General features: G+C 38.9%; 2 protein-coding genes and 1 long non-coding RNA gene across 3 annotated transcripts; 1 reads left to right on the forward strand and 2 right to left on the reverse strand.

Annotated features, from left to right (window-relative positions):
- The first annotated feature begins 324 nt into the window (after positions 1-324).
- LOC148161056 (uncharacterized) lies at positions 325-2,580 on the forward strand. Its single transcript, XR_015765070.1, has 3 exons — positions 325-887; positions 1,272-1,348; positions 2,296-2,580. It is a non-coding gene; the product is annotated as an uncharacterized LOC148161056 (long non-coding RNA).
- A 2,888-nt stretch (positions 2,581-5,468) lies between these two features.
- LOC106912397 (stromal membrane-associated protein 1-like) lies at positions 5,469-18,717 on the reverse strand. The gene is made up of 10 exons (XM_088010288.1): positions 18,439-18,717; positions 17,909-18,042; positions 15,689-15,774; positions 15,503-15,578; positions 14,282-14,344; positions 14,123-14,198; positions 11,306-11,436; positions 10,069-10,285; positions 8,962-9,299; positions 5,469-6,160 (listed from the first exon to the last, which is right to left on the reverse strand). Exons 1-10 carry the CDS (start codon positions 18,554-18,556, stop codon positions 6,023-6,025), a joined length of 1,377 nt encoding a protein of 458 aa, XP_087866414.1. The 5' UTR covers positions 18,557-18,717; the 3' UTR covers positions 5,469-6,022.
- Positions 18,718-19,365: 648 nt separating this feature from the next.
- cenpk (centromere protein K) lies at positions 19,366-24,537 on the reverse strand. The gene is made up of 10 exons (XM_015013194.2): positions 24,422-24,537; positions 24,068-24,169; positions 23,934-23,990; positions 22,497-22,560; positions 22,205-22,251; positions 22,024-22,106; positions 21,786-21,884; positions 21,297-21,432; positions 21,162-21,215; positions 19,366-20,010 (listed from the first exon to the last, which is right to left on the reverse strand). Exons 1-10 carry the CDS (start codon positions 24,422-24,424, stop codon positions 19,855-19,857), a joined length of 801 nt encoding a protein of 266 aa, XP_014868680.1. The 5' UTR covers positions 24,425-24,537; the 3' UTR covers positions 19,366-19,854.
- Positions 24,538-26,147: the final 1,610 nt, after the last annotated feature.

The raw sequence follows: 26,147 nt of genomic DNA on the forward strand, positions 1-26,147 counted from the left end.
GTTTCGAACACTCGAGGCTCTATCTTCTCTCCGGGAGGCTTCCTGCTTTTTGCGACTCACCCCGGGGCCACAAGATGGAGTCATGACGAGAAATATTTGACACATAACCAAAGTTCAGCCACAGTTCCTCCATGCAATTTCTGTTTACTGTTGAAAAATGTTGTACTGTGTGTAACCCTTTCACGTTGCCATGAATCAGTTCTCCAAGAATAAAAAAAAATAATAATAATCATATCTGCAAAGACAGAGGAAGGAAAAGAGTTGCTCAACAAACCCTTAAAAAAACGTGATTTGACAAACTTCAGAGCAGAAGCAACAGTATCTGAGGATGATAGCGAAGTTACGTTTCTAATCTAAACAGCTGGAATGCTAACCATCATGAGCGTTGATGTAGATGATAGGGTTGGTTTTCGATGTGAGCGTTATGACTCATCGTCCCAGATTGCATTATGTCACAAGGTGGAGGTGGCTGTTGCTAAGCCTCTTCGTTCTGTTTGCAAAATTACACCAAATAGTTCATTGTCTATGTTCTTTTCCCCCTTTTTCATGAAGGCGATCTTAAATGGAGACAATGAGATGAAATGATTGAGACTCAAAATCTCTCCTGGTCTTTTTCTGCTCTCTTAATTCTTTTAAATCTAATATTGTGAATTATCAGGGAAAGACGAAGGTGCTCTGCTCACTAAGAGAGACACTCATGCAAAAATCACCACTGTTGTTGGAGCTACAGCCCCAAACATTACACTTCTGTTGACTATCAACACAATTAACGCTGCTTTAACAGAACCCATCAGCTAACTGATGCTAAACCAAAGTAGCGCTGGCAACAACTGAGCTACTTCGCAAAGTTTTCAAATGGAAACAAAGGGAATTGACAGACATTTACGGTAGGTGGAGTTAACTATAAGGATTTGTACTTTTGTGACTACAGTACATTTCTGTGAACATGAGTTGAGCTTTAACTGAATCTCATGTTTGAACTTCTATACATTTCTGTATCTGACCTTAAAAAAAAAAAAAAAAAAAAAAAAAAAAAAAAACATTTCACACCTTCTACGTTAGTCACTTACATGAATGTTAGTAACTTTAAAGTACCGGAAGGCAGAAGAAAAGAGTTTTCTTTAAAATATTCCCTTAGCAGACATGGCAACCTATTTGTCAGCGTGGAATATAACCGGGTCACATTAACCTGTCGAATCAGTGAAATGTTTGCTTAAGCTAGTCATGTCTGCAAGAGTTAAGCAGGCGGCTGACAGCATGCTCATCCCCAGGAATGTCGATGTCACCGGGTCAAGAAGGAGATTAAACAGCTGGAAAAAAGAAGAAGCAGTTTTCACTTGGATTGGAGGTGAGGGAGAGCGAGGGGGTGGGGGGTTTCTATTCTGGAGAAGTGTTAGGTTAACTCGCATGCTGGGAGGAATGCCTAGCCTCTTTGCTAAAAGGCGTCCGGCACCGTATGGCATCGGACCTCGATGCGAAACTCCCTGCTGCAGCAAAGAGTAGGAACAAATGAGAGGTAGAGACTGGAGCAAACCCACAGTCAGGGCTTTTCAGCCGATGCCAGGCACAAAACAGTTATGGCCTTTCATACGTTTTCCTGCCCACTGATCCTCCCAACAGTGTATTCAAACCGTAAAAATACACTTTTCATTCAGCACTTTGTCTTCCACGGTCAGTTCTCTTTATTGCCAGTCGTTGTTGTTGGCATCACAGGGCGTCAGAGAGACAGGAGGTTAACCGGCAGAGCTGGTTTAAAGAAACACGCCCTCCATGAGACTACACTTAACTGCAGTAAACACCTACTGAGACAGCAGCTTTGCGCAATGCAAATTATAGTGCAGCAGAGTGACACTAAAACTTCAATCACCTGAGCTGATGTTTACCTGGGCACAGCATAAACTGCTTGTGTGTTTTCTTTTCCTTTTTTTTTTTTTTTTTTTTAAAGCGCATCTGCTTAAATCTCTTCCAAGCCTAAAAAAACCCGGAGTGGTATTAACTACTCCGTATAAGTACAGAATCAAACCCCTCTGTGAGGCCCTGTGAGGCAAACTTTCCCTCACAGAAATGCCACTGACTGTAAACACGTGGTATGACTGTGTTTTTCCTAATTTTCCGAGAATAGCCTAAACGTTGACATAATGGCATTCACTGTAGCAGTTACATAAAACAAGTTTCATGTTCTCCAAGTATGTTTCCGTAGTTTTTTGCATGATGAGAACAGAATAAACAGAGCATTGACATCTTGGATGTTTTACCTCAACACCTAACAGAGAAATTCTCTCCCCTCCACGGCAGCAACAGCGCCCCCCAGCTGATAGTTGGCGTAAAACACAGAGCAGAGGCTGACTTGCAGGAGATCGAAATCCACATTTGCAGGACTGGAGCCACAGTTGAACCACATTCAAACCCTCAAAGAGGCAGATGTTGCTTCCGGTGACATCTTTTTCCCTGTTGGAAACTGATGACCTGCTAAGAGCAGCATGTATAGTCAGCACAGTTTCTGGGGATTCTTTTTTTTTTTTTGTAGCTTTTAGTTGATCAATGTGTCACTTTTACAATAAAGTCTTTAAGATAAACCAACGTAATGAACTGAGAATGTTTTGGCACTGCAAGTCCTGCTAAATGACCAAGAAACCAATGTAAGGTGACCACAATCAGGGATTTGAACTGGGATGGTGTGCAGCAGGAAATCCCCAACACACAATGTTACACATTCAGTGTGCATGATAATTATCTGTACTGTTTACTGAGCTGTGGGGTTTGCAGTCTGGATCTATTTCCAGAACAAGCTCAGCTGAATGTTTCCGACATCACAACACTGCCATCTGGAGGCCAGTAGCTGAAATGTCAGTCGGTTTGAACCCGCTTAGACATCATTTCACTTTATTCTAAGCTCACTAAATCACCACAAACACAAGTAAAGCGGAAAAGTATTAATTTGAGCAAGAGCATTTTGTCAATGAGGAGAAATTATTGTTCAATTTAATACGCAAATGTTCCAGTTTATGTGAGGAGATTTGCTTGCATACGTCACGACGTCCTGACAATAAGAGAGAGAATCTGTGAAAAAAAAAAAATCTCCTCCTCCTCCCAGTGAAAAAGCAAGCAGGGTCAGGAGTATGGTCTTAGTGCTGTCAATCATGTTCATGTACACGCTGCTTAATATGCAAACGACTGGGAAAAAGCTTACCGTTCCAGGAAAACCATCTATCCGCCATCATTGGGGACCATGCTAACTAGCCTGGTCCCCAATGATTTTTGGTAGGGGAGAAGTTGTAGCATAGCACAGAGCGGCTGGTACACAAGGGTGATTGATTGCGCCAAGACCTTCCCCCTGACTCTGATTGGTTGTTTCTGAGGGAGTGGCGCATTTGTTCAGATAAAGAAGGCAAAGGAGTTTGATTTTTGATCGTCTCTATGACTGTCACAAGATAGTCATAGTTTAACAAATACGTAAAATACAATTTTTTGTAAAAGTTACTTTCTATAGCTTTAACTTTACGATGGAGAGTGATAATCTGAACTATTACCACACATGCATTAAAGGATTTTGCCGTGAATTTAAATCATTGTGCAGCTTTAAGTGCTTGACATCAAAGTCGTTAGTGCGTACTGCCGGGGGGTTCAGCATCTCTGACAGACAAAAAACATCTTGGCTGAATCATTTCCTGGATAAACATGTCATGTGCTTTCTTCCCACTGACCTTTTCCCCTCAAACAAATACTATCAGGTCCTGAAACTCCTCATTCCAGCGACGGAAAATGTTCTGGAGAACACTGACCTTTTCTCTCGACTCTCCAATAGATACAATAAATCAGTTCTACACAAGCCAACCGTTATCTGAAGAATCCTGCTACTAAATTAGTCGGTTGCAGATTGTTAGAAACGGTCAGTACCAGACACTTTTCATGTGTACGTTATAGATGGGATGGAAAGGAACTTCTCTGTTACTTCCCACAGATGGTAGGTTGACCTGGGAAGTTGCAGGGCTTGCCAACGTGTCAAAGTCATTGTTGGTCTCCTTGAACCATCTTTGTATCGGTACAGGACACATTGTTTCATGGAAAAGCTCCCTCCCTGTAGTGGATACTGTTTCTATGCTGGGGTATATTTGGCTTTGCAACCATAACAATGTTTAAACATGAAAACATCCTGGCTTCTTCCAATGGTGTACATTGTGAAAAGGCTGTTCCATATTAAGCAACAAAAGAGTCCAAAGAGTAATTCAAATGAATTCCACATCTTATACCCTGAAAAGTTAAAAAACACAAATTGAACGACTTTTTTTTTTTTTGTCTTTTTTTCCTAACTGCAGTGGCGCTTTGCTTTTTTTTTTTTCCCAAATAGAGCAACACATGAACTAATCTTTGCTCCTCAGATGCTTCCAGCTCAGTTTTCAGTCCTTGGATAACATGAGAAGTTCTGCATACCACGCATTCGGAAGAACCCACAAAACGTCCCAAATCCTTTCGCTTATGGCGGATGACGATGCCAAACAGTTTCGCTGACAGATGCTAAATCCAGTCCAGATTTCTTCACAGTGCTTCTGCAAAGCGGTGACTTCAGGATGAGTTTGATAGATGATGCTGGAAACCTCACAGACAGAATTGATCCATGCATGCTTAAGACAGAATCTGATAACTCTAAAGTATATTCCTGATATAACCTTAGAACTAATATTTACCGCATGGTTTAAGTTAAAGAAAGCAGAAATTATGTGTTTAAGTTTTACGTTACACCTCTGTGAAAAAGCATTTATCTCCTTTTTTTTGACACACTTGCATGTTTCCAATCAAACAAATGTTAATATAAGTCAATAATAGTATTTTCAGATAATTTCCTGCTCCATGCTTTGTTGGAACAGCCAGGGGACTCCGAGAGTGTTTACCAGTGAACAAAGCAAGACTTATAAAGGCATGAATGAGTGTTTGAAGTGCAGCTCAATTCATTTGTGTTCAAAGTTCACCACCTAAACAGACTGAACTAAATACTAAATTCACATCTCCAACAGTAAAACTACTTGCAAATGATCGACACACACTTGGCAGTCAGTAAGTGCACACCCTGACAGAAAATGCCACCACTGTGTCTGCATGATATATCCAAATCTTTTGCAAGTTTGGGAGAGTATGTTCATAACGTAACTTATGTTCAAAATTCTCAAAATATGCGAGCTACCCCCGTGAATATTTCAACGCTTTTATGCATAATGCTGCCAACGTATCCCCTTTGGCATTAATCAGAGCAGAGACCCAGAAGGCAAGTTTCCCCGTCCAACATCAGTGTCTAACCTTACAAATGCATTTGTGGAACAATCAAAAGGATTAAAGATATTATAGCTCCAAAGGGTGAACCAAAGTTCCATGTTACATAAAAATGAGTCACTTCTAAAAGTTGGACAATTTCTTTAAATAATTTCTTAATGGTTTAGATCAGAACTTTAGTCACATAAGACGCACAAGTGCAATCAGCTTTACCAGTTTAATTTTATAGGGGAACCACAGGTACTTTAAAAGAAGGTTATACAGCGCTGTACATCTGGGAGCCGCACTGACTGCCTTGATAGTCACCTCCTCCCTTTAAATACTAATTATTTAAATGTTCTATAATCTGATATTGATACAGAGATACAATAAAAGCTTGTGTAACTGGTCCTGCAGCTTTACTGATATGTCAATGTTGGGACTGTTTCCTTATATTATTGTTTTTTTTTTTGTTTTTGTTTGTTTTGTTGTTTTTTTTTTCCAAAAAAGGAAAATAAAAAGTTAGGAGGCAGAAACTGCCAATCGTGGAATCCTGTATTTCTCCCAATTCACTCACACAATAGAGAGAAAGAGAGACAGAAAGGGAGAAAGAGGGAAACAAAAAAGAAAGAGATACAATTGTCGTGTTCTGAAGGCTGGTCCGTGATGGAAAGGGGCATCAGTTCATAGCGAGGTCCAGAGAAGCACAAATGATCATTTGCGCTTTCTGGGACTTTGACTCCTCCTCCGCCCGACCCCCCCCGACCCGCTCCATGGCTCACTTCCATAGCTGCGTGCTCAGAGTCTGACCGGATCCGGCGGCGGCGGCCCAACCGCCCATGGCTGAAGGAGGCTGACCGAAGGCCATCTGGCCCCCGGCGCCGTTCAGAGTCATCCCTGACATCTGCTGGTTCACCTGGGGAAGACACGGAGGGCGGTCAGGAGGAACATCGGACAGAACCGGCACCAGTCCAGCTGTGTCCAGATTCAGCAACATGTTTAATTCAGACTCAGACAAGTTCACCGTGACCCCCGTTAAAAGATGTGTGAAAAAGAAACTTTCAAATGAGTTCATCCCACGCTTGTTGGAAAAATCTAACCTTTAGTTTGAGTTTTTTATTTGGAGGGTAAAATTCACATGATAAAATAACTGCTGGTGAAAATTATTGGTTATGCTGACAGAGGGATGTTTGACATTTTCCCTTTGTGCTGGAATGTGCAGAAACGTTGGTGCTGCATGTTTGTGGCTCATTATTCTGCCAAACATCTGAACATCTTCAGCTTTCTGGCACAATCAGACACACACACACACACACACACACACACATATATATATATTAGAGGTGTACCGATCGATCGGTCACCGATCATAATCGATCGGGCCGATTTTCGTGAAAAAGTGCATGATCGGCGATCATTGTCTCTTTTACCGATACCGATCACCTACTTCTCATTTCGCAGCCTGCCTGTGCAGCTGGTCTCCTCTTTCCTTCACTCTGCGCAAACGCGCAACAACAAATCCTAAGCGATGTGCAACTATAACGCACTGAGTGAATGGGGAAGTTTGCTGCGCGTTGCTGCGGAAAATTGAAGCACGTCAAAATGCATCAACACAACGAAGCTAATACGACATAAAAACAATGAGATACTTGACGGAGTTTGGCTACATCGAGGCTCACTGCAGTAAAAAAGACATACGGAGGATCAGATAGCAGGTAAAGCAGCGCACAGCTACAAACACTCACCCGGATTAGCATGACGGTCAGAAAACTAAACAAATAACCCGCAAAATTATTTGTCTTCGAGCTGCGATGTAAGACGCTGGTTCTGCTCTCCTGTTGAACCGCTGCTACAGGTAGTAATATTTCACAGACGGAGCTTCGCTTCTGCTCCACCTGGTAGTGACTCTCACACCGAACCTCTGCTTAAAGCTGCAACATCTAACCTAAAAAAAATAAATTTTACCTACGTATTAAAACTTCCGCTGTCCTAACATGAGACAAATAATCTCTGAAAAAATAATCGATCTCCTCCCTGTTCTGCATAATTACTCCGCTCAGTCAGAAACAGCCAATCAGAACTAGCAGTAATCAGCTAGCCGCCATGCTAACAGGAAGTTTTCATTCAGTAACTCTGGATTGTTTATTGTAATGGATCCTGTATTTGCCTTTGAATGTTAAGTTTTATATTTTAACTTTTTGGCAATGTTGAGAGGTTTTATGCCTTCATATGTTTTCAGTCTGTTAAAGGTAGTATTACCAATAGCAGAACAATTTGCACAATGCCTGTTTTGTTTAGTTTTCTTCTTGGAAAAAGTTATCAAAAACAAGTTTTTGTCTAAATTAAGGTGAATTCATGGTTCCTTTTTCCACATAATGTAACCGGTAGTGTTTATGATAAAAGATAAATAAATAATAATTATGTGATCGGTATCGGTGATCGGTATCGGTGATCGGTATCGGTGTATCGGCCATCATGGGTGATCGGCATCGGTATCGGCAGGAAAAAACCTGATCGGCACATCACTAATATATATATATATATATATTTGTTTTTTGTACATAAGATGTGTAGTTTGTTCAGATTACATTTAGTTTAAAGGGAATGAGATGGAAGGTTTCTAAAATGTCAGCATAACTAATTTAAGAAATTAAAGAACATTTAATTGCTCAACATACCAAAATGATTTACATTTAATACCCCCATTAAGTCTAAAACATATTGTAATAATTTGTTTCCCCTTACAGATTAAGCAAATTTCAATTTTGTCAACTTAAAATTTAAACCTGGTCTAGCAAACTGCAACTTCCTTAAGTGCACAGATTCTTAGCCAACTATTAAAATATTTGAATATTTAGAAAGGTTAGGCTTGAAAGCCCTTTTCCCATGATGAGGTAGCAAAAAAACAAAAGTAGTAAAAAAAAAAAAAAAAAAAGAAAACCAAAGACAAACAAAAAGAAAAAGAAACAGGCTGGGCAATGAATCAAGAAATGCTTTTTCACACATCATTTACTAGGTTTACCAGGGTGTCCACATTTCATTGTTTCCCAACTTCACTAAAAATGCGGCAGTGATTCAGAGTTCCTTTTTAACCAGAATACATGCTAATCATCTCCAAAGTGTGATGAAAAGCTTTCTTTACACTTCTTTTGTGCATTTCCATGTGCAGCAGTTTGCCTAAATAATAATAAACACTTTTATTGTACTCTGGATGTTTTACCTTAAAGTTTCAGTATTCCAAATAGTTTGAAAAATAAAAATTGCAGAAAAAAATACTAATTCTGAAGTTGTAGAAGTGCTGCCACCTAGTGGTTACTGAGTGACAGTGTGGGCATATGATATGAGGCGAGTTCCACCTGTCATTAGCTAATTTGTAATGTTGGTACGCAATTTTCCTTAAGGTATGAGCATGATTATCTTTGATTTTCTTGGTAAAGGTACTAATACTAATGCTGGAAGAAAACAGCATTTTTTTACGGCTTCAGTTAAGGAATCTAACTACATTTGTCCAAATGTTCCACCAAATGTTTCTAATTTGTCATGTCTGTAATATCTTCTACTTTATTGTTTCTGCACTTGTATATTTACTGTAAAGGCCTACACCTCTGGCATATTTTTCTCATATTCTCTGTTCTATTCATTTGCTTTTCTTTGTATTTGTAAACACAGACGTTTTCTCAATAAAAAAAAAAAAAAAAAGAGTTACGGTGGCTGTACCTGACCCATGTTCCACTGAGCCTGCTGTCCCGGCTGGATGGCGTACATCCCCTGAGCGGGCATCATGCCTGCAGGCATCGGCGCACCCTGGGGTCCCATCATTCTGGGGGCCATGCCCATCATTCCGGTGGCGGGCGCGTTTCCCATGAAGCCGTTTGGCATCGTCATGCCCACCATCATGGCGGGATTGGGCCCCATCATGGCCGCCCCGCTCTGGGCCATCATCGCACCCATGACGGTGGTGGGCGGCACAGCAGCTCCCATGCCTGGAAAGGCCTGATAACCCGGGGTGGCCTGAACAGGAAACTGCATCTGAGAGGGGCCCATGAACATCCCGGCTGACGAGGGGGAAAGAAAAAAAAAAGAAGAGAACAAGACGGTTGAGGAAGTTTAACATTGAAAAAAAACGTTCAGACTTTCATTCAAAAGAAAAAGTTTAAAAGTTCACAGCAGGTTTGCAAGTCATCGATTAAAAAGTTAATATAAAGTTGACTGATCTTATGATTGCAGAATGACTAATTAATAAGCGGCCATTTTCTTAAAACCACATCCTCAACTTTGTAGCTCATAAGTTTTTGGTTAAGAAGTTAACGCTGCTCCATCCTGCACTACTGAAGTAAAACTTAAGGAGTTTCACTTCATTCTGTTTAAATTTTAAATCAAAATGGCATAAAGTGCAATTTGCATTCCACAACAGACTCTGATCGGACTGTTTCTCTTTCCCGTACTGCTCCGCCATATTTGTTTCTGTATGAACTGGCTTCGCCTAAGGATGACCAGTGGCGCCATCTTCTGGATGGAGGTGAAGCACTGAAAGAAGGCCTAAGAGGATGTTATTCGTTAATCGACTGGAACTAATGTTAATCAGCTTACGACTAATTGTTACTTAATAATTCATTAGATTAACTGTTTGCATCCTTAGTTCACACTGAGCAAATAAACATCCATCTGACCTGTATTTGTCAGATATAATAGCTGAAACTGAATTACCAATTTAACCATCTTAGCCATCACCAGTGCATGTCCCCATATGTCCTGACTACTATTGCTGGGGTAATTTCAGTCATAAAAAAAACAACATGTTTATTTTGGCCTGTTGGTTCTCACCAGCAGGGACTTGCTGGGACATGCTGTTTGTTCCATACAGCGACAGAATCGAGTCCTTGGACAGCGGCTTCTTGGTCCCGTCCTCGGCTTTAGCGGCGCTACTGCTGTCGCTGAACAGGTCCAGGTCGGCCTGCCCTGACCCTGAGCTGGCTCCGCCCCCCACGCAGCCCGCAGCCGGAGCTTGTGTCGGAGTGCTGGCCGTGGTACCGGAGCTCCCCTGGAAGGACGACAGAAAGCTGATATTAAAAAAAACAAAAACCCCTATAAATGTATTTTGTTTTTATCGATAAAAAATAAAAGTGTTCCTTCTACAGAGTTCACTTAAAGCATGCAAAGCACTGAAACAAACAAAAACAAAATATTTTCTGTTAAAAAAGCGCCACTCGAAACCAAATATTAATGACATTTGAGCCATAAAATGTCATGAATATATATATATATATATATATATATATATATATATTTTTTTTTTTTTTCTTTATCAGACCTTCTTTTGGTCAGACTATAATTTAGAAGAACTGAGCCATATCCTTCATCCTGCTTTATTCGTTCCAAAACCAGATGAGCATTTGGGATTGATGAATAGTGTTTACTAGTAACTACTGTTGAACTGAGTTGGAATCAATGAAAAAAAAAAAAAGTGGTAAACATCCAACCAGAATCATCCCTGAAACTTATTACTTAATACTAATATATGACTGAGTATAACTTATGGGGACAATTATGTGTATATTTGACTATACTAAATTATACTAAATCTAGAGTTATTTGAAACATCATATGTTCTTTCAAAAACTTCATAGAAGTTGTGTGTGGCATCATCAGTGATGTTAAATGTTCTCTGATTGGACGTACGTGTCTTTTCACTAACAGGCTAAATTATCTCACGCATGAGATAATGGATGAGATCATTTTCTGCATGCAGAAAATATGGTCCCATAACATCTGCATCAAATAGATTACAAGATAATAAGTGGAAGAGTTAATGGCATCTTTTAATTGAATTGTTATCCGAACCTTAAGCAATATGTGGACTTCTAATAAGAAAATCCACCATTAAAGTCTTCATCGACTGTTTAATGAAGAGTAAAATTTTGCTCTTTTATTTTTTTTTCAACCAATATCAATAGTTACCACTTTTTCTCCAACACATTTATTTTTAAGTTTGACCAGCAGGAAACCACCGCTGCTGCTGCTGCTGCTGCTGCTGAGTCACGACTGGATCGGGCGTTTTTACCTGAGAAAACTGAGCTGCAGATGTGGATGACGGCAGAGGGTTGGACACCATGGGGCCAAATATATCCAGGTCATTGTTCTGGTTTGTGCTTGTGCTACCATTGTTAGCTGATGCTGCAGCGGCGGGCGTGTCTGTGGCAGAACGGAAAGCAAACTGGTTTTACAGGAGGAATACAGCCTCGACAGAGGGAGCAGCATTCCTCCTCGTCTCAGTGAAAAGCCTTCTGCTTCTTCACTTCATTCTGCCTGTATTCATCAGAAATGGAGCATAACAATAAGACCGGAATGATATCTGACAATGTCCCATCACTCAATTGGAAAAACAAACAAACAAAAAAAACAAAAAACAAGTGAATTCACGTTTACACAGATATCGGCTCGATAGCAGGCGGTTCAGCACGAGCCAGAGGCATGAGGAAACCAACACGGACGACTTGTTCCTGTTTGCATTTGATGCTGGTCTGTGTGCGATCGCAGATCTGTAATACACGGCAGGATTAGAGGCTTATTGAGGCGACTTCAGGTTCAGGGATTTTCAGCATGACAAAGCTGGTTTGTTTGTCGCCATGGCAACTCGGGGCTGAAACCTAACCCGATTCACAGCAGTTCGTGTTTGCGGAGAGGTTTGGGAGGTCGACGTACATCGAGATGCCAACCTCGGGCCAATCGGTGCGGTTAGAAAAGAAGCACCGAAGATAAAAACACAGCGTGGGCTGAGGGCGGACCGAAAAATGTAAAAATTTCATTTTCTGATGTAGCAGAGAAAGTGCTGAAGTCGCAGGAGTTGTAAGGAGCACAGAGACGTGTGTCATATTCTCTCCCCCACCTGCTCCTGATCAGCTGGCTCACCAAAGGCTGCCACAGCTACCTTGGCTGTAGGGAAATATTTACAGTTGTATACAGAGCAGGCAATTTCCAGTCAACTTCTTAGCGTCGAACTGGCGCATCACATACATTACGGACAAACGTTAGCAATTATGTAAAATTTAAAACCTCAAAAAGAGTCCACGCCTCCAGCAAACAGTCATTTCTCAACAGCGGAGAGCCCAGGTCCTCTGTATGAAGCAAAGTGTAGAACAAGGGGCTGGTTTCTAACCAGGCTGTAATTGTTGTTTAATGCAGCAGAAACTGTCTTAGTACGGCATTTGGATTTTAGTCTCTTAGAGAAACTAAGTTGCTTCATAGCAGCAAGTACTATCCACAAACAACCGCTTAAATAAAACCATGTTGCTGAGAAAGATATCATTTATATTTTCACAGTAGCAGTGGTCTGTGTTAGCAGTGAACCCAAAGCAAAAAGAAACATCAAAACTGTTCAACTACTTATTTTTTTTTTTTAACGACAAGTCTTATCATCATTGCCACATTCTTCTACACTTTCACACTTTTTCCTGACCCACAACTAACTCAAGTTTTCCCTCATTCTTCTCTTTGCCCTCCACTGTCAGGACTTTAACGTCACACTTGGTGAACTTTAGCATCTGTAAATACAGAGTCGGCATACAGAGTTGCAGTGCACAACACCTATTATGAAATACAACCCATCAAATATTGCATCAAAGCAAACTTTTGCTGTTACAATGTAGCCCATATTGACATTTTCATGGCGAGTGCAATTTGATATACTGTTGCAAATTGCAGCTCAAAATAAGGATATATCGCACTCGGTTTTAAGCATCTGATTTTACAAAAACGTCAAGAGAATCTGCTGCTGGTGTTACTGAAAGCCCACTAAAAGAAGAGCCTATTGGTGAAGCAAGTAACTGAGATCTGGTCACTCAGAGATCTGGTCACTCAGAGATCTGGTCACTCAGAGATCTGGTCACTCAGAGATCTGGTCACTCAGAGATCTGGTCACTCAGAGATCTGGTCACTCTGGATGGATTTTAATGCCAGGTGTAAAAAGTCAGACTCAATCCCTCCATTTTTCGGTGATTTCTCTGCAAGTCTATTATTTTACACAGTTACTTGACGTTTGCTTCCTGTCAGGGAGCATCCCTTTCCTTCTTTAATATGATTGGTTCCCTTGTTCCTCCTCTGACCATTTTGCATAATTATGCACATTTATAATAGCTAGAAAGATCTGAGTTCATTTCCCCATCTGAGAGCAGGCTTTTCAGACACCCCAAAACCCTACCTTCAATGTTAAATGTTGAACCTTCTTCAAGATGCAGGCCTCTTGTGTTTTATTATTTAGCCTAACCAGGTCACTGCTACCAATCTATTTTGCTTTTTGTTGCATTTGAAACTGAGCTGCAGATCATGTGAAACTCTAAACTTGCATCAGGGTTTTTAATCGAAACAAGAAGTTAGAGGCCTGGCGTCAGCAGCTTTAGCACTTCCTCTTCTGAACACAAACACACCAACTAGCATTCAGCCGTTTCTGGTGTAAAGCAGCAGGAATAAAGTTTAGCTGGAAGCTAAAAGTCTTTCGCTGCATCATAAGAGGAATCAGAATATATCAGCTTAATGCAAATGATGCCGGCTAAAGCGACGTATCTGTTCCGATCGGGTTTGGCAGAGGAAGTTTTCTCTCTGACTCGTCGGCTCGATCAAAACAAAGTGTGAAAAATGAATCTACCACAGACGGGGTAAACGGCAACTATTAGGCAACACCGTGACCGGCCACTACGGCCAAAAACCAACATTTTACTAAGCTCAACTGTAAATACAAGATATTCCTGCAGTGGTTCAACTACAGTCCCAACGCGTGTATGACAAGCAAAATGAAAATAAAACAGGAATCAATGCAGTTTAGCATGTTTTTAAACCTACATTTCTAACTAATAATATTTGAGTTTGCACATTTTACACTCACCGAGGCCTAGTAGGTTCACAGGGGGCTCCGAAGACTTTGCAGGACTTATTTTGGGAGCTGGCCTGGACTCTTCACTCTGAGAGCAAAATATATTTTAAAGAAAACTTAAAAGGCAGCAAAAGCAGAAAACAACTCAGTTTATGTGTGCTCCAGACTCACCTTGGTGTAAGAAGACACCTTGTTCCCTCTGTCCGGCTCCTTCTCCTTCTTACTATCTTTCGGCTGACGACACAGACACAAAAAACACTGAACAACTGAAACCACTTTTATCTTCAGCCTTCTCTGATGAGACGCATAAATCGGGCTCAAGACAAACTGTCGCTAAGGCAACCATGCGACAATGCCTCCTAAGATGCCTTTCTATTTTGTCCTCCTGAGACTTGTGGAGTTTTTAATTTTACCTCCTTCACCATCCTCCTCACTGTGGGAGGTCAAAGTTTAAGCAGTTTTAACCTTTTAATCATTACTCTACAGATGCGGGCAACTTTCTTGAATCAACCTCTAACTCCAAAGGTAAGTTCTCTTGTTTTTCTCCACTTTTAGGAGTGACTATGTTGACTTCTGTGTCTATATAGTCAAATGTGAAATATCTGGGTCGCATATGCAGTTTGCTTATCACACTGCATGTGGCTCTCTTTAGTCTTAACCCCCATAGTGCCAATATTAAAAGCACTTTTGCAGAGCATGAACCTAGCCTCTCATGGGTTGGCAACGGGAGAGAGCCAGTGGTGAAAATGAAAGAATAAATTTGAGCTCTAACGGCTCGACACACAGGAAGCAACGTAGACGAGACACAAGAAAGTTGAAATATGTTCTAACTTTTTGTCTTGATTGTGTCCCAAAGCTAGCTAGAAAGGGTATATTAGCAGCTAGCTATCGGCAGTCTCAACCACGGTGAGCCACAAAACGTAATGAAGATGTCGGCGCACAACTCAAACTTTTGTTTGACAGAAAAGGCCCACGAGAAAAAAAAGCTACATATGAGATAAAATAGTTGTGCCACAACAAAATTTAAGACCTGTGTTTATCGAATTTAAGGCCAACATGCATTATTTAACCAATTTAAGACTTATTAAGCCTTAATTGTAGATATTAATTTTAGACTTTCTAAGGTTGTGCAGACAGTCTGCTCATAAAGTAAAACGTTTAAATGTACATTTGAAAAATTATTCAGTTGCACTCATTTTACAGGAATTGTTGGCGACCTCATCAATTGTGGGACCAACAATTTTGTTCAAAACAATTTCTTTAAAACTTCAGAATGAGATTATTCTGCTGCAAAAGAAGATAAACTTAATCTTAAGGCTTTTTATGCATCTTTACCAAAGGTGCCAATGTTTGTGTAGGGGGGGGGGCTTTATATGGATGCTTAATACGTACACTGCTTCTAATGATTGCATTCTTGTTGTAGTATTTCTTCTTCTCGTATTTATCCCTGATGAAGAATTCAACTGCTCTGAGGGAAGCAGTTAAGGAGGAAACTGAGCAACAAAGATGCAGAACACAGACACCATAAGAGAGCATGGGAAAGTTGGGCTTCTGTGTCAGCTGACAGCAAAAAGATACTGGTCTGTCTGAGGTCTTCTGAAGCTGTCTGGAAGGTTGGCTTCATAAAGCTGCCTGGCCTTGGTGTTACCCATTTCCTGTATGCTCTGGGGGGGGGAAAAAGGGGGAAATAAAAAGGTGTAAAGTCAGCAATCAAATAAGACTCCAGATAAGCTCAGTGATATCAAATCAGAGTCATCAGAAGGACCTTTGAAGCAGAGTCTCTGCTGCTCCGCCAGGCCTGAAAGTACAAGCAGCAGTTTTGCATCTAGTTTGTTTGGCAGAGCTTTGTCGATGTTGGGCTTTTTTTTTTTTTTTTTCCTTTTTCTCCAACACGTCTATATTAAAAAGCCTGAAGTTGGGTAGCTTAAAAGTTTCACCAAGTGTTTTCTAGCTGCGTTATGGCTCCGGTGCTCATTATGATGGTAATTTACTCCCAAAAAAAAAAAAAAAAACTGGCAATGAGGAGGAAATTTTAAATGATAAATGAAGGGTTAGAAACTACAAAGGTTTATGATGCAAGGTGTTGCTTTACTGTGGAGATAAAGGTATTAAAGCCTTTTAATACCTTTATTAAAAGGTTTTAATACCTTTTAATAAAGGTATTAAAACCTTTATTGAAAGGTTTTAATACAAAATTACAGCACATGACCATTCTTGTGTCTTAGAAGTTTATTTGTGGTTAGTAAATGGCAAACTGATGGACAGCACATATTTGTCGATGCTGACATCTCAGAATGTTAAAACAATAACTGAGAAAGCAGTTATTGTTATTAGGCTTCCCTGCCTTCTTCGTTTCTCCAGAAGTATTTCTGTAAAGCACAGCTTAAATACGCAAGATGATACAACTTGCTTTGAAACTACAAATCGACAATTCAGGATTATGATCATTAGTTTTAACTATATTTAGACTAATAATAATAATAACATTTGAAAGGGGCAGATGCAGTTTTTTTCTGTCTGTAGATTATCCTGAATTCACATCCAGTAGTTTTGACAGTGAAACATTTTTGAATTCTTCGCTAGGATCAGATTTCAGCTGCTGTTCAGTTCAGTGCTTTCTTTGCTACTTTCAATTCAAATGACACAACAAACAACAAATCTCTGTGGCAGGTGTGTCAGATTCCCATAGCTACAATTAGAGCTTTTAATTAGAGGCTAAACAACATGATATTGTATTTTTTATATGTACATCTAGTGGCTATATTTAAAAAATATTGGTTGCTGGTTGATATTCCTGATAGCTTACTTATTTTATTTAGCCAATATAAAGTTGTTTTGTTGTTTTATTTTGAACTGGGGTGAAAATAATGATTTCTATTTACCAGTAAGCTGAAAATACCAAGCTATAAGCAGTAACTTATTTTCCTATAAGATTCATTAGAGAAGGGTGCAATATTCAACCACTTTGCGTCAAGATTGAAGATGCTCTAGGATTTGGAAAACAGAAAATAATTGAAAAATAAAATAGGAAAAATACAATCTAGTCAAAATGACGACATTCCTCTAATAACAAATCACAAACTGTTTGTGCAAATCATGCCAATTGTGTGTGAACTAGACCTGGGTCAGTTAACAACACATCAAATTTCAAAATCAAAGTTTTGGTGTTCAGCATTTATTTATTGTTTTGAGTCTGCACATCAAAAATGAAAACAATAATTAAATGCTAAACATTGCATCACTGCAACATCAATAGACAGCTAACAGACAAGGTAATTAGAAGCAGGGCAAAGACTGTAAGGGAGTTTGTTTCTGAAGTTTTTGCTCCAGCAAATAAAAGGATACATAAGAACAAACCTACTTAGCTGATACAAAGTGTAGATTCCACAAAAAAAAAAAAGAAAGTACTTAATTTATTGTTAAGAATTTAGTTGTTCTTCTTTTGAAAATTAATGGAAGCTGAATGCCTTTTTAGTCAAGGTCTGAATATTCCAGTTTTTACAGAACTAATGTCGCATCCTCTTGAAACTAATGTAACCTCTTTGATTATTAATACGAATGTTAGAAATCAACACATAAATATGTGGAACCACTATAAAAAGCTACGTCATATTGAGGATAATCTTTTAATGTTTTATGGCAATGTCTTAAATTCATCACATGTTTCAATATAAATTAACTGACCATAAATTTCCCCAGAATTTTATGTCCTGGTATCATTTAAAGGCTCTTTGAGATGATACTCCTCCCATGCGTTTGAAAGCTTTGCTAACCTCAGTCAAAGACAGGAAACAGTACCTGGATCTGTTCTGAGGTCCATTGGTCCAGGTTGACTGATTTCACTCTGGATATGTGTACTCCCAGGTTCCTGTGGATGCCTGCACACCGGATGCAGATGAAAACTCCCAGATTCCAGGATGCCCATCTTGGACCTGTTGAGGGCGGAAAACAGTGATAACGTGAGACGTTTCCAGAGGAACGAGACCAACATGTTCGATCATGTTGAGGTGCCAGAACGGAAAGCAATAAAAATGTGTCCCAACAAGAAAACAAGTCAGGGTTTTCTAGGGAAGATGAGTCGGTGTTCATTAAAGCGGCGGGTGCAGGGAAGCAGCGGGGGAGCTTAGGTAGATTTACAGAAGTTAGCTCGCTGCTTAGCAACTTAGTTTAGCTTAGGGGTAAGAAATGTCAGCTGACCAGTTTGAGCCGTTTAGCTTAGAAGAGCAACACAACGGTAAGGCGGTGCTGTTATTTCTCTGCCGATAGATTTAAAGGACTACACATTTTACACAAAACCAATAAAACACTGTGCGGAGTGAACGCCGCACCTTTCGCTTCGCAGTCGGCGCAGTACTTGTTGTCTTCCTCCCTCAGCATTTTGGACAGGATGGCCTGGTGCTGCTCGTTAAGTTTCTGGGCCTTCTCTCTCTCCGAGCGGGTCGTCATGTTTGCTGCTTCGGCGGGGCTTGTTTCAGTGAAGCAATCGGTATTTTAATCAGTCGTCAGTGAAGAGAAGTTTTATGGTAAAATATCATAATCGGAGGTCTGAAAACCTCCGACTGGGAAATGAAGACACCCGGAACCGGAATCTCCTCTCCGCCCACAGGAATCCTAAAGCTGACGAGGCGGACTCATCGGATTGGGTGAGCGTTCTGACGTCATCTGACGCAGTGCTTAGAGTGGCATACGTTTTGATTACTACGCTTTAAATTTTTAAGAACGTTTACATGGTTTCTAAATTATTACAGTAAATAATTTTTACAAGTTAGCTGCTGTCTGTTCCGTTGATTCTTGACACTAGGTTGACATTTTATACTCCACTATATTTATATGTTTAGTAAAACAATAAAATTCTGGATAGTAATTATAATTACTATTGAGAATTTTCTGAACGCACCAATAAAAACACATACTAAGTATTTTTATTTGGAAATCAATTTAACTTTAGTGTTTAAAAATAAATGATCAGCAAATCAGTTTTAGATTAATCACCTTTAAGTAAAGCAGTTACCATTACTCACTTACCTTGATAGATAACGCTTACAGGTGAAAAAGAATCCAAGATGTTATAAGAGTAAAAGCCTTTATAGTTGGTTTATGAATCAAGCGAGTACTATAATGCATAAAATTCATGTATAAAGCATCAATATTTAGTATCATTTGAGGCACACATTTGATTTGCTAGACTAAAAATGCATTTTGGAAATTACCTTCAGTGTTGTCTTTTAAATGTATATACACACACATCAATGAAGTAATCTAGCAAAGCACATAAAAATGTGTTTATTAAAGAAGCATAAACATTCAGAAACAAATATTAATAAAGTACAGACAAAATGTTTATTAGAATTAGGTGACTGATAGTTTGAATTAAATTTAACTTTTCTAGCTTTTATGCCAAAATAAGAAGTGAATATCCCGTTTTATTTTATTGCGCGGTGAACAACAATAAAACATCTGCTAAGATCACAAACACTTCAAGAACTTTAAAATCTCAGACTTATCAAAATAGCACATGGTACCCATGCAAATGCAGAATATCTTATAATTGCAATAAGAACTAAATTAACACAAACAGAAATGAGTTGTATAACTAATACATATTTACAAAAAGTAACTCTCTTGTCTCGGTTCTTCAGACGGTTGTCAAAGAACTGTAGGGCTCAAATACACACAAATGAAAGACACTGACTGATGTGTTGTGCTTGAGAAAATTAAAAAGTAAAAATTTGAACATCAGTCAATTAGAAGAAGGTCTCCAGGCGGATCTTGAAGTTGTTCTCCTGGTGTCTCACTGCGATCCCATACCGAAGCAGCATCTCCACGTACGGTGGCCAGAACGTGTGATCTATCGTAACATAAGGGTCGTGCGGCGTGTTCATGACTTTGTCCATAAGAACCTGCAGGTGTTGTCGACAGAGAGGTATTTGGGTTTTCTTAGACTGTTCTGGAACAAACATGTCAAGTAAAAACAGGCCATGCACTGAACAAGGAGCTTCATCACGGTTACCAAAAACCTCCAGGATGCAGCTTAATGAGTGATTTTAACTACATGTTTATTCTCATTCTTACACTTTTAGGGCTAAAGCAAAGACTAAAGACCTGAGAGAAAATAAAACCTTGATAAACCTTTGTTTCACATTGTAAATTACTTTAATAGTAAAGTAACAAAGGAGGGGATAAAATGAAAACCTTTTCATAACATTGAAGCTTTGTGTTTTCATTGTTTTTGTCTTTAATAAAAGTAGAACAAAAGTGCAACTAACTGAGTTTTACATATGGCACTGACTACAGTTTGACTGCTTGCGCTGTTTATCAGTGCCACAGTAATAGTTTGTAGCGGTGAAATCAGAACTGATGCTAAGCAAACACTTGCACTAGTTTAGCACTAGAACCAATTTAGCTAAACCAAAAAGGAAGCTACATGTTGCAGCTCATGTTGATGTAATTACTTATTTTTATGGGTGCACCGATTACCGATCTTTTAAAAAGCCTAATTACCGATTCCGATTTTGTCCAATGCCAGTTTTTTGTCTGAAATGTTGCTGAATATATCAAGAAAGTTGCTGAACTGGCAACAACAGGGTGACTATTGTTAACTGTAAATGTACAGATATGACCTGGTCGGCCGGTTTGTCAGTCAAACCTCTCCCACAGGAGAAAAGAAAAGCACAGTGGGTGATTTTTAGACTTTTGCCAAGGTTGATAACATTGGCGGATAAGATCGGCTTCACATGTAAAAATCAGCCGATTACCGATCTTCCAAAATTAAGGAAATTAGCCGGCCGATAAATCGGTGCACCCCTACTTATTTTCACTGTCTGAGCTATTTTTATGACCGCCTGAAACAGCAAACAGCCACAGCTTACATTATCTTGTAAAGTAGAACAACAGGGAATAAATTAGTATTAAGAAAAAATAATTAAATATTCACAATATTGATTTTGTTTGCGATTAACTCAAATTTTGTTAACAAAAAAAGTAGAAAACTATTGAAATATTGACTGTTTTAACATGTCAATGTTAAAATAGAACGACATCGCACACCCACCTCAAGAATTTTACTGAGGGAAACAAGATCCTCACTTATCTTCAGGGGAATGTTCTGAAAATAAAAAATACATTTTAAAAAATGGAATATATAAAACAAACACTTTATTATCCACACTGCGGCAGGTTAACCCACCTTCTTCTTTTTGCTGGCAGTAGACTCGTCCTGAGGGAGAGGGACATGTTTCTCCAGAATGTCTCCCAGCGACTCCATCAGCTGTTCCTGATAAGCCTTCATTTTCTGGATTTTGGCCTTTGTCTCCAGAAGGATGCTGGAGGAACATAAATATAACCAGAGAATCACTGCGGTAATCTATAAATACTTAATTTCACCAGGCTTTCCTTCACATTTTGCACTTTAAACAAAAATTTCACATAGAGAAAGATTAGTGGAGTGATGGAAGGATCCCTATTTAATTTATACAATTAAAAATTAATTGTATAAATTAAATGCAATTTAATTTATACAATTAAATAGGGAATACTCCTGGAATGAAACATATTTTTTTCCCGCCAAACCTATCCAGACCTGGAAAATCCATAAATCAGGTATGGATACCTTCCAGGCCGCATGGGAACCTCGAATGCCTCTTTTCATTTGGCGTCACATTGCCATCGCACTCACTTGTGCTCTGAATATTTCTCCTTTTCCACCCGAAGTCGTTCGATATGATCATTGGCAGCTAATAGCACCTGCTTCTTCTCCTCCAGCCATTTCTGCTCTCTGTAAAGCACGAGGCGAAACACAAAGTGCGAAGTCACAGAAAGGTCTCGTCCATTCAGTCCTGGGAAACATTTATGTGCTCTGATGAAGCAGAAAGTAGTGAAGGAAAGCTTTGCCGGGTAATGGAAAGGTCACGCACAGCTCTTTAGTCTCTCTCAATTTGTCTCTCTTGGCTTCACAACAAGAAACGACCATCTCCAGTTCGGAGCAAAGCTTGAGCATCTGCAGAGGACGACACGTGGGACATGTTTTGAGAAAAGTGGGAGGGAGGGGAATGTTTTATGATTTCTAAGGAATTTTTGTTTCACACATGGACACACCTCATCTTTTCCTGCATGAAGTAAAATTTCTGCGTTAGCCGCAAGCGCTGCGGAGGAGGTTAAAAGAAGAAAAAAAAAAAAAATCAGTCAACAAAAACATTTAAACTCAGTCAAATTTGACATCGTTGAACGTTTTATTTTCCTTACATGACAAACTCGACAAAAATGTAACAGCAATACAAGATGTAGGATAGCAATGAGACTGTGGTGTGTGATATTAATATTAACATTCGGGCTGTAAATAGTAGAATGATGCAATGGTTTCATTGCAGTGGGAGAAGTGAGGACTTACAGCTCGGCTGCATGGACATCCACAGCTTCAGTTCAGCATCTGTAGCCGCCAGTCTGCTTACTGACTGTTACATGTGAAAATACACAGTAAAATAAAATAAAAAATAAAAAAGTCAAGTTAAATAAGCAAACCTGAAAGCAACAACATACAAATCAACTGAAGAACCAGGCAAGAATGAACTTGTACCAATTGTGAACTTACAAGCAAGGTTCTAAAAGTTGCAATTTTAACACAGCTGAAATATTTTTTTCCATCATACCACCCCTTTGGTGCACTGGAGTCGAAACGATTAATCAGATTAATCACTGACAGCTGATTTAGTAATCGATTAGACTACAGACTCAAAGCTGTTTAAAGAACATATTCAGAGCATTAACTGAGCCGCAATTGTACAAAAGAAAAATATATACATTTTGCATTTAAAAAAAACCTTCTTTGTTTGTAAATATGTGCTAATCAGAACAAGTGACAGTTTTATCTTCACCTGGTTTACCTTTTGCTATCCAATCTGTAATAGGGTAATCCAAAAATCAATCAACACACTATCTCTACCCTGTACTGATTTTAAGTCAAGCAGGAAGTGCTGAGCTCTTCTCCTGTTGATGGCAGAAGTATTTATTTAGATGTTTTTTTTTTTTTTTAAGAAATTGACATTTGCATCTTTTAATGCATTTCTAATATTGTATATAAAAAGGTTTTATAAGTTATATGAAAAATGTGCAGAAATTTTGTCCGATTAATTATCAGAACAACTGATTGGTCCAACAAACGTTCATCCTAAGACTGATCTGAAATATGCAGGACAGTGAGTCCCAAGGACCAGCTTTAGGCACCACCACAATAAATCATTCAATCACAAAAACAGATACAGTGGCAAAGCGCAAAACAAGGTGACAAACTAAAAACAGTCTTCGCATTAACAAGTTCTGGTTAATGCGAATAACCAGAACTTGGTTATGATGACTGGGAACTTCCAGTTCCCAGTCATCATCTGGGAACTGGAAGTTTGTGACCTTCATTCCAGTTTTTCCCTCTAAAACAAGCTAAAGGGAGACCTGCTGCACAGAAGCAGGACTACAATCCTCAGTTTGCACACATTACGTGCAAAACGGCGAGCGAAGTTATGCTTTTGTTTGTGTGAGTAAAATGAGTAAGTGTGTAACTATGCTAATTTATTTAATACACTATTTATTGAGTGAAATCTGGAATAGCTTTGCATGGCGTGCAGTGTGGCTAAAAAAAATAAATAAATAAACAAAGGGAAGTGTCCCACCTTCAAAATGCAAAGCAGTCATTGTTGTACCATCCAGTTAACATCCTAATTATTTGACTGAGGTGTGTCAAAGCAGCAAATGACCTCGAAAATTTACAGAAATGACTCGTTTTCATAGAAATACAAGGATGAATGCAGAAGATGGAAACCTTTAACCATCTGACCTGTTCCTGGTGATTCTCACAGATGTCTGGTTCACACAGTATGATTTCATTCTGGAGCTGCAGACAAACATGACATCAATATTTATTATTTGTTTGTTTGCTCTAAAGTTTCATGGAGCGGAAAGATGGTTTACCTTCTCCAGTTGAGCAAATTGCTCCTCACATTGCTGCACCAGCTCCGACTCGGCGGCCTCTGAGAGCTGTCCAGCAGCTCTTCTGTCTGCCCGGACCTCACCCTGCAGGAGGAAGCAACACAGGCCGAAACATGACAATTATATACCCGCTTCAATACACAGAAAACCGCAAGCAAACGGCTAACAGTGTCCGCGCAAAGTCACGTTACATTATAAATCGAGAAAAGTTGCCTAAAGAGCGGCGTCAGTTAGCACGGACCGATGTTCATTGTCATAAACATAAGATATTAAAAATACAGAATTAAACAGAAACACGAAAATCAATAAGGTACAACTCACGGGGTCACATCTTACCATGTTCAGTAAATCCAAACTTTTTTTCTAAACATACAAAACATACAATGTCCGTGTTTGTTTCAAAATGCCGCCCGACACTGGTGGCGTCATGACGTCAGCGACGTAGAGCGCGTTGCGTAAAACTGCGCAGGTCAAGTAGATACAATGTAAACAAAGTCCATCCGAAATTGCAGATTTCAGTGGCAAGTAATAGAGAATAATAATAATAATAATAATAATAATAATAATAATAATAATAATAATAATAATAATAATAATAATAATAATAATAATAATAATAATAATAATAAGGAGAAGAAGAAGAAGTCATTTCTCCATCTAACTATAAAGAAATTTTGATTGAAATCAGAGCTACCCCAAAGTTGAACGTGGCCCCAAACAGTTGTTTTTTTTTAGATAGGGGCCATATTTTCTTCTTTGCATTGGAGATTCCACCTTAAGGGACCAGGTTTGATTCTGTGTCACAAACAACCACTGACAAAAGCTACTCCTCACTGATAGTAGAAACCAGATATTTGAATAAACTTTATAAAAGGTATTATTCCCCCAAACTGTTTGACATCAAATCTATTTTTTCTTGTTTTAAATTAATTAGGATTACCTAAATTACTTTTATTGACGTGATACCAGAATTAACAACGACTGTTTTGAAGGATTCATGACAGGTTCTGGGGTGTATTATGCAAAATCCAAATTTTCTGAGCCTTATATCATGGCATGGTGTTATTCATTCATCAAAAACATACCCAGAGTGTTGCTTTGACTCAAAAATGCATGTTTGAGAAATTTTTGGACCTCTTGTGAGAGACATATGGTGGTGGGTTAAAGCCAGCTCACGATCTGGTTTGGAGCTGCAGTCTCCAGCAGAGCACACCTCTTCCCTGTTGTCTCCCCGTACACAGCTCCTTCAAACTAGCGGCAGCAGATACACATTTTGTTAAAATAACTTGTATCATATAATGCAACTACATTCAACTGTTTTATATGACAAGCGATAAAGTTTTGTTTTTATCCCAGTTTTATTGTTAAATCTAGCAGCCTTTGTATTAGCCAGAATGCGCTGCCTTAAAAATTTGAATACGTTAAAACCTTATATAACTGTAACCCTGCCTTAATTTAAAGGATTAACTCGTTTGATTAAAGAAATCCTTTCGTTGTCTCACACTGCGGTGACTGTAGTCTTCCATTCACCAGCAGGTGTCTCTGTTCGTCTCTTTGTCGCAGCTAAATGGAGTCAAAGATGATCTTCTTTTCTGCATTTTGAACTGAATTTTGTCTGAATCGTTTTTGTAACAGGTTTTTGTTTTGATCTGACTTCATAGAGCTCAGAATAAAATGGCCTGTTTCATATCATAATCAGTAATTTATTTATTCCTCATCTATTTCTCTGTTGTTTTCCCCCCCTAAATGTTCACATTTGTTCACATTCGGTTAATGTCTTTATCATCATCATCATCATTATTATTATTATTATTATTATTATTATTATTATTATTATTATTATTATTATTATTATTATTATTATTATTATTATTATTGCAGTGATGTACAGTATTTATAACACAATAATAAGGTTACCACTGCTTATGCGATAGAAAAGAGTGGGGAGAACCGTTTTCGTCATCATCCATCAGAACTAGTGCTTGTATAACACTGAATTTTAGCCATCCATCATTTTGTAAGTAACTATATATATATATATATATATATATATATATATATA

This window comes from Poecilia mexicana, unplaced genomic scaffold (genome assembly GCF_051168715.1).
Source record: "Poecilia mexicana isolate PSO_F unplaced genomic scaffold, ASM5116871v1 scaffold_1, whole genome shotgun sequence".
Taxonomy (NCBI): domain Eukaryota; kingdom Metazoa; phylum Chordata; class Actinopteri; order Cyprinodontiformes; family Poeciliidae; genus Poecilia; species Poecilia mexicana.

Bases quoted from the DNA above. Each gene is read 5' to 3' on its own strand.
- LOC106912397 (XM_088010288.1), bottom strand. From the start codon at position 18,556: ATGACGACCCGCTCGGAGAGAGAGAAGGCCCAGAAACTTAACGAGCAG. The intron at 15,579-15,688 runs GTATCTTTTTGC...TGCTTCCCTCAG, and splicing joins AGAAGACCTCAGACAGACCA to AGCAGTTGAATTCTTCATCA. The intron at 6,161-8,961 runs GTACAGCCACCG...TGTCTTCCCCAG, and splicing joins CTCAGTGGAACATGGGTCAG to GTGAACCAGCAGATGTCAGG.
- cenpk (XM_015013194.2), bottom strand. The intron at 22,107-22,204 runs GTGTGTCCATGT...CGTCCTCTGCAG, and splicing joins TTCATGCAGGAAAAGATGAG to ATGCTCAAGCTTTGCTCCGA. The intron at 21,433-21,785 runs GTGAGTGCGATG...ATGTTCCTCCAG, and splicing joins GAGAAATATTCAGAGCACAA to CATCCTTCTGGAGACAAAGG.